The 8,852-nt window shown below is 33.5% G+C and overlaps 1 protein-coding gene across 1 annotated transcript; it reads right to left on the bottom strand.

Annotated features, from left to right (window-relative positions):
• Positions 1–1,491: 1,491 nt before the first annotated feature.
• Positions 1,492–8,852, bottom strand: LOC134279733 (uncharacterized). Its single transcript, XM_062762150.1, has 5 exons — positions 8,798–8,852; positions 7,338–8,234; positions 5,061–5,273; positions 3,545–4,039; positions 1,492–1,635 (listed from the first exon to the last, which is right to left on the bottom strand). Exons 2-5 carry the CDS (start codon positions 8,158–8,160, stop codon positions 1,526–1,528), a joined length of 1,641 nt encoding a protein of 546 aa, XP_062618134.1. The 5' UTR covers positions 8,161–8,234; positions 8,798–8,852; the 3' UTR covers positions 1,492–1,525.

The following is an 8,852-nucleotide window of genomic DNA, read 5'->3' as shown; positions in this document are numbered from 1 at the left end:
TTGAGATTCATCTTTCCTGGTTCAATTGTTCTTGAAATAGATGATTTTAAAAAAAATTTCCTACTTATTCCTACGTTAAAATTTGATCCCCTTTTGTGGCCCAACCCTACACCTGGGGTAAATGATTTGAACAAACTTGAATCTACACTACCTGAGGATGCTTCCACAAGTTTAATCTGTCCTGGCCCTTTGGTTCTTGAAAAGGAAATCTTTAATAGATGCCATGTATTTTTCACCAATTCATAATTTTCTACCATTGGAAGAGGATGTGGCACTTTATTTGAATAGTCTTGATTTCCCTTTACCTAAGGAATCCTTTGTAGCAAGTTTGGTTGATATTGGTCCAGCGGTTGTTGAGAATTTGAACAGTTTACTCTAACAACGGCAAAACCAACGACAACAAATGATGGACAAATTTTGAACATGAAAAGGTCACATGAGCATTTGGCTCAGGTAAGCTAAACAAGAGGTCCATGGTCATATCGCTTACCTGAATAACTTTTGTAATGCAGTTTTTTACCAGATTTCCCCTCTTCTTATATCTATCCCCATCTTGATTTTAATAATTTAAAATCTACACTACCCCAGGATGTTTTGACCTAAGTTTCAACTTTTCTGGCCCACTGCTTCTTAAAAAGAAGATTTTTTCCAATATATTTCTATATAAAAACTTGGATTCCCTATTGAGGCCCCGCCCTACCCCTGGGAGTTATGATTTGAATAATAAAAATACTACACTACCTCAGGATGCTTCCACATAAGTTTCAGCTTTTCTGACTCAATGGTTCTAATGAAAAAGATTTTTAAAAGGTTTTTCCTATATATTTCTATGTAAATCTTTGATTCCCTATTGTGGCCCGCCCTAACCCCAGGGGTCATGGGTTTAATAATTTAGAATCTACACTACCCAACGATGCTTCCACATAAGTTTCAGCTTTTCTGACCCAATGGTTCTTGAAATGATTTTAAAAGATTTTTCCTATATATTTCTATGTAATACTTGGATTCCCAATTGTGACCTCGCCCTACCCCTGGACATCATGATTTGAACAATTTAGATTCTACAATATCCCAGGATGCTTTCATATAAGTTTAAGCTTTTTTGGCTCACTGGTTCTTGAGAAGGTTTTTAATGACCCCTGCCCTCCAACCTTTTTTTTCTTTTCTTGATTATCTCCCCTTTGAAGGGGACATGGCCCTTTATTTTAGAATTTAAACTCCCCATTACGCAGGAATCCCTTAGACCAAGTTTGGTTAAAATTGGCCCAGTGGTTCTTGAGAAGTAGTTGAAAATGTGAAAAGTTTACAGACGATGGACAAAATGTGATCAGAAAAGCTCACTTGTAACTTCGGCTCAGGTGAGCTAAAGAGATGAGAGACAAATTCAGTCAGATAAGCTCAATTAAGTCTTGGCTTAGACGAGCAAAAGAGAGTGTTCTGCATAAATTTTAAACCGGGAAAAAATGAATTATCTTCATTCTTATAATTTACATCTAATATGAAATACATGTATTTCCATTTCAGTTCAAATTCTTACTTCTGTAGATGTTCTTTCTGTGTGTGTGACAATAATGAACATTGGTGCCTTAGTGCCTCCAAAAGTCTTGATTGAGGTTATCCAAAACTTCAGGTAGTCTGAAAAAGAAATAGGGCCTCGTAATAGGATAAACAGATAATTTAAATATCATTTACAAGAACTAACACTTCTATGAACAGGAAAAAGATATAGGGCCTCGTATACGATAAAACAGACAAACATCATTGACGAGAACTAATACATCCGATGTACTTACAACAGTGAACAGGAACATGAGGAACAGGCCTTTTCCTTTAACAACTAGAACTGTCCAATAGGGACAAATACCCCCCGCTGGGTTTTTCAGAGAAGGTGCCAATTCAAAAATACTTTATGGATCTAGAGATGTTCACAATTTACTTAAAAAAATTTGCAGTGAAATAAAATTGCTCATCATGTTTCTTTATGAATGAAACGGAGGTGCAACCAAATGAAACATCAATACTAATACATTGTAATTCCATTGTAACTTTTTTTTATTTTATCATTTAATTTTTCTTCATTACTGCATTAAAAAAAATATATTGCAATTATGTGTTATGTCACTCTGCAAACTGGTTATTGAAAAAAAAAACATTATACAAAATCAAATTAATCTTGATATATCAATTTAAAATGCATTTTGAAAATAAAGAACTAGTCATCCAGCAATGAAGTGTTTTGACAGACAATAAATTACAATTAAGAGAATAAGAGAAGAGAGATCTTTAATTCTTATGCCTTATTCCCTGAAGATTTGATAACATACACACACGCTTGATAAGACATATGCCTAAACAACTTCCAACACCAAACTCATTCATTTATCTTTAACTGGATACATGTCCAGTCATTATTCCAAAGAGACAAATGAAATTACATTATCTTCTGTGCAATGTAAAAACTGTTTTTAACACTTGATGTTTCTTTTTTTTTAAAGTTTTTATGAGTAGTTTTAAGCTGTAGTTCATGTTTTTGTACAGATATTCTAGATTCTATGTCTCAAACCTTATACATGAGCCCAAAATGAACAAGTCAATTAAAATTTTAAAAAACCTGTAAAATGCAGAAAAATGAACAAAAAGAGTTGAAAATTCCAGGTGCACAACTTCATATGGTGAATAATAATTGTACACATTTTCAGATTAATTTTTGCAATAGTTTCTGAGAAACGGTCCAAACAAAACCCCAAAATAAAAATGAAAAAATCACCTGTAAAATTCAAAATAATAATCCAATCAAGATGAAAAATATCAGGTGCACAACTTCATATGGTGATTAATATGTGTACAAATCCTTCCAATTGTTTCTGAGTAATGGTCTGGACAAAGTCTCGTCTACAGACAGACGGACAGACGGACAGACAGACATGGTGATTCCAATATACCCCCCTAAACTTCGTTTGCAGGGGGGTATAAAAATGCAAAAACGCTCAATAATTGTGTAACAACGCCCATGAGATTCTTAATTTTATGTAATTGCTAAATGTTTCATTGGTAAATACATGTAATGAAAATTAAACTGCCTATGAAATTGAATTTAAAATCACTAAGTCTTACATAATTTTATTCAACAATTAACTATTGTGTATAGTGTCAATAGCAAAAAGTACATCTATGTAACAAACCATCAGGCAATCTCATAATTATTATAAACTTACCAAAGCTTAAGTATGCTAGCCTATCTAGAAAGAAGGATTTTTATTTCAAATTTATCCTGTAATTTCTTATTAAATTTTTTTGGCCCATTGTGGTCCTTCTTTTCTCTCAGGGTACATGATTTGAACAAACTTTGATGCATAATGGCTATAGTGAACTAACCCCCCCCCACCCAAATCCCACTCCCTAGCCCACCTTTAAACTTTCTGTAATTTTTTAATTTTCTCTTACATTTTTTGGGGAAGCTTGAATGCCTTATACAGCATTTTTTTTATCTTGATGAGTGTAAGCCACACAGACAAAATTCTGAGATCACATCATAATGCCTTACCTTTGTAAGTCCACACAGAGAAGATTGATCCTTCTTGATTGTCTTTCTCCCTATCGACAACATCCTCAAACTTCTTGGTCATGTCCAACACAAGGATAAAGAAGGCCTTTGGTGTTACGTAAATTTGGTGACAGGCATAATACGCTAACTGACCAGCAAAATCCAGCATGCTAACAGTTGGTAAATTCTCTTTTTCAGACAAGATTTTCTTAAAAATTTCATCCTTAACCATTTTCTGTGCTTCTGAGGAGAGAACACTGGCCATAACCTCTACTGTATTGACTTCTTCTTTGACTTCAGTTAGTGGGCTAGGCAACTCAACTTTCTCTTCTTCTCGGCTATAGATTTCCCCCCTCTCTTTATCAGGACTTTTCAGTTTGGAATTGTCTTTATTTTTATTTGGATTGGAAATGTCAACTTCACCGCTAAGTTTTGGCTTCAGGTCCGCAGCATTTATCCTGATAAACGTCTTCAATGGTGAATCGTCATCAGCTACTGTTAGTACATGTAAATAATTTAATCATTTTACATTCTAAGTTCATGTACTCTAGAAATACTTATTAACATTAAAATTTATCACAGATATATTTTTATATTAACCATTTTTTAATGAATATGATATTTTTTAAACAAGAGATGTTTGTAAAACACCTATGCCCCCTCCCCCCAAATTGGAATTTTACCAAGTCCAAAAGGGCATCACTCTGTCAAAAATGGTGCGATCGTACCAAAAAAAACTTGACCTAGATATTTATCTGCTAGATCTGTATACCAAATTTCATTTCAGTATGTTCAACCATGGTGAAGAAAATGAATGGAAACTGCAAATAATTGGAAATTCTTTAAGTCTAAGGGGCATCACTCTGACTTAAATGATGCGATCATGCCCAAAACAGAACTTGACCTAGATTTATGTGATATATCTGTATATCAAATTTCATTTCAATATGTGCAACAGTTGCAAATAAAATGAATGGAAACTAACGTGGACCAACAGACAGCAGCAAAGCAATATGCACTCCCTTCTTCGAAAGGGGCATAATAAATAACATTGAATATTATATAGACTGGCACTTTTGTATCATTATGACAGTTACTTGATCTGAAGAGTCGTATATCATTGAGTTGTCAGGCGCAGATCATTAGATCAAACAAGATGAGAAATGTCAAGTTTGATCTGATAATCTGCGCCTGTCAATGAGACATGATAGTTATACGGCTCTTTGGATCAAACTACTGTCATACATATTTTTAATTTTAATACAGAAAGGCTCCTTAAACATGTTAAAACCTATTTTTGTGCTTATTTTGCTTTAAAAAAAGTGTCTGCCATCATCGTACACTTCAAATTTTGCATATATTATGTAAACTGCATTGAAAAAATCACATATCTCAAATTTCTACGGTGGCAGAGTATGTTTTCTTTAGGTCTTTGGCTCAGCTCCAAAGACTAAAAATCTAAAATCTGTAAAAAAGCAAAAAATGTCTATATGTCCTGTTTATGTGTATCAGTTACCTTCTAAAATTCCATCTTTAACAATGAAAAGATGATGATGGACTTCCAGTCCCCTGGTGGACTCTGTAACTTCACCGATATTCTGACTTTGCCCTCTTAATCTCTTCAGTAGCGTTGTTTTTCCAGCCTCAGCACATCCAACAAGTATTCCTCTGGCATGGGTGACAGTTGTCTTCTCCTTTCGCAAGAATGTCTTTAATCCCTCAACTTGATCTAAAACACCAAAAGTTGGATAAAAAACTTAAAAGTCACAATAATGCTCCCTGGAGACATGATTTGAACAAACTTGATTCAACACTTCGTTCAGAAGGTTTTCTGTAAGTTTCAAATTTTGGGCCCACTGGTTCTTGCAAAGATTTTCACTTAATTTGTCACTATTTGTAAATTATCTCTTCTTGAAAAAAGTGTGGACCCTCACTAGGAAAAAAGAGGCCCATGGGCCACATTGCTCACCAGAACACTTTGGTTAATTCAGTATTTTATGAGTGATATAAACCTATCCCTAAAAAAATTATTCAAGGGTCCTAATTAGGGCATATAGCCATTCATTTGAACAAAAATGATTCACATTCACCCACCCAATGATGAATTGTGGCAAGTTTGGTTAAACCGGCCCAGAGGTTCTTGAGAAGATGTCAAAACTGTGAAAATTCTACAGACAGACAGAAAGACGGACCACAGACAAAATATGATCAGAAAAGCCCAGGTGAGCTAATAACCTAATTAACCTTTGCTGCAAACTAATACGGCCCTATAACATGTAGAACAAGAACATCTGATCATGGACATGATGTATCTAGAATTTCAAAAATCTTGTAAAAAAAATTTTCTAATAGCAAATTTATACTCTATAATTGCCAGTGAGCATAGCATTTCAAGTTAATAGTACAGTCAATTCCCTACAAAGTCAACATAGTCTCACTTTAACACTAGAATCCCTGACCCAACTGGGCCAATTTGGAACTTACAATTGACAATTTTAGAAGTACTAGAAATTGCTCATCATTACTATACACATAGTTTGTTGTAGTAAATATGTTTCCTTGCTATACAGGTTTTGAGAAAAAAAATTTCAAATAAATAAACAATCAATTATTCAATAGACCCCCCTTTCCTATAGGAACCCCTGACTCTGATGCAACAAAATTTCTCAATTTTTCACCTACATCATGTACATGTAGCTAATCTGATTTATTTACAGGAGAGAGAGAACACTTTTAAATAAATTATACAATATTACGCTATGACCATTAGAACCCCATCTGTAGACTCTAGGGGTACCGGGGGAAATCCATGGAATTGACAATTTCTTGATAACTTCTACTAGATGATGTATGTCAACATTGGTTGAAATGTGTTCAGCAGTTTATGAGAAGAAGCTGTAAATGTTTAAATGTTAATAGACAACTAATGACGCTGGACAAAAGTCATATAACAAATAGCAAAAGGTCAGTGGATTAACTCATGTGACTTAAAGACTCCTAGTCGCTTTTAGTAGATTTCTGCCCAAAACTTTTATTTCTTAACCATGTTAACCCTATTATTTTTTCATAACCTATATACTTTATATACTACATGTACATGTAAGTACATATTAAAATGATATCATAACTATTATATAGGTATTACATGTATATGTATACATTATTCTTTTTTAAATTCCAATGACATATTAATTTTCAAGTGATTTACATTCTCAAATAGATTAGAAAAACAGTTCTTTGTTTTGGAGTTGTCTCTCTTTGCCCAGCCCACCATATCTTTAGAAGAGTGCAACAAAAAACTTTCTATGTACAGAGAAAATTGTTTATATGCCTCAGTAATACAAACCTGATTAAGTTCTAAATGGGAGATAATTTAATTCCATATAATGTTTTAAAATTTTCCAAAAACTTTACATTTATTAATAATATGATTCATTGTTTTTTTTTTCTGGACATGCTGGAAAACCCTGCCTTGCAAATGTGTTTAAAAGTATTCTGATCAAAAAATGTATCCGTTAATTTACAATTTATACTTGAATTAATTATAAGATAATTAATCTTTATCATGTTTATCTTAGAAATATTTCTTGTTACTTTGTGTAACAAATTATAATTAATAAACATGTAATCATGCACATGTGTAAAGTTAATTAATACATTTATTATTTTTAATGTTTGGTATTTACACAAAAAAGTATTTGATAGTATATAAAGATTTAATATCAAAATTATTTTACTGTACATACAGAATATCATTAGCTAAATCACACAATCATATAAGAATGTTACTCACCAGTCAGATTGTCCCCTTCATTGATAAGTCTGTAAATGTTTACTGTGTTGTTGTATGATCCAATCCAGAGAAGCTGTGTATCCCAATCATAACTCAGGCCCCATGGTGTGTTTATCCCGTGTTGTTCTCTCCCTAATTGTGTCAGATAGTTACCATCTTTATCAATGATACGTACTGTGTGGGTGTTAACATCACACAGCAGGATGTGTGACAGCGCGTCAGTACAGATTCCTAGTGGCCGTAGTCCTGATCCTGATGGAGGACCTCTGTAGGAGAAGCGATGTCTCCCTCTACTGTCTGTCACCACTACAGCACGACGGATATAGTCAGACACAATAACATCTCCATTGCGGTTCTCTGTGATGTAGAGAGGTATTCTATACAATCCCCAACCTGTGTTGTTGTGCTGTATGGTCTGTATGTGTTCTCCTGTGTTATAATAACGGTTTACCTGGACTGTATCTGTATCATCATTACGTATCCCGACCAGCAGGTGTCCAGTGGAGGGGGAGCTGTAGACACACTGTGGTATCCATGGTGATGTGTATGGTATCACTGTGGTCTGTACTTTATCTGTAGATCGTTTTATGATGTTACAGTCACTGTCTATATAAATCACAGCACCATCCCGAGTCACAGTATGTACTCCACCACCAGATTTAAGACTTGTCACTTTATCTAGTGTGTCTCCTGTCGTGTTAGTTAAGATGAGATTGCCTTTACCATCACTGATCCAGACCCGGTCTGTTGACACGTGGGTAATGTGAAGACATTGACGAACACCAGACACTGTGACAGATTTGTGTAACACCAATCTATACATCACTGACACCAGACTTCTATTTCTTTTTCCTGTGACTTTATAATCCTGTGTGGATTTCAGTCTGGGAGATCTCTCTGTAATATATATATACACTGTTCTAGAATTATCTACATCAATAACAAACCTCTCTTTATACTTGACTCTTGTATCATTGTCAGATTCAATGTTCTGGTTTTAAAAAAAAATTTAACATTAAATAATAATAAACATATTATATAATATTACAGTAAAACTTGGTTATAACAAACTCACAGGACCAATAAAATTATTTCATTATATCTCTATAAGGAATTCATTAAATATATAGCTAGGGATCCAAGATAACTTTACTATATCAAAACATGAAATATATATTATATCCCCCTGTTTGTACTAAACAATTTTTGCTGTATATTTAATTTTTTTATAATATATCCTTTTACATTGGGAACTAAAACTGATTAAAAAACATTTCAAATTGATAAGATGTTTCACATTTAAATTTTATTTGCAACCTCAAGTGAAGTGTTCACATATATAACCTGTCTAACAAATTAATATTTTATAAATTATTCAGTAAAACATAACTGCATGTAGAAACATATTGAAAAACTTATAAGATCGAATCAAAATACATAAATATACACATATTAAATACCTTTACATTGGGAACTGAGTCCTTTTGATGTCTCAATAGATAGCAGTCTCCAAGT

Source organism: Saccostrea cucullata, unplaced genomic scaffold, assembly GCF_032062105.1.
Source record: "Saccostrea cucullata isolate Sc308-1 unplaced genomic scaffold, CSIRO_AGI_Scuc_v1 ctg4459, whole genome shotgun sequence".
In the NCBI taxonomy this organism is placed as follows: Eukaryota; Metazoa; Mollusca; class Bivalvia; order Ostreida; family Ostreidae; genus Saccostrea; species Saccostrea cuccullata.
Note: the sequence above shows the minus strand (reverse complement) of the source record. Positions and strands in the feature narration are given on the sequence as shown.

What these genes read in the sequence shown, in the direction of transcription:
- LOC134279733 (XM_062762150.1), bottom strand. Translation starts at nt 8,160, where the DNA reads ATGTATAGATTGGTGTTACACAAATCTGTCACAGTGTCTGGTGTTCGT. An exon ending in TGAAGGGGACAATCTGACTG is followed by an intron (nt 5,274 to 7,337) that starts GTGAGTAACATT and finishes TTGGTGTTTTAG; the next exon opens with ATCAAGTTGAGGGATTAAAG. An exon ending in TAAAGATGGAATTTTAGAAG is followed by an intron (nt 4,040 to 5,060) that starts GTAACTGATACA and finishes ATGTACTAACAG; the next exon opens with TAGCTGATGACGATTCACCA.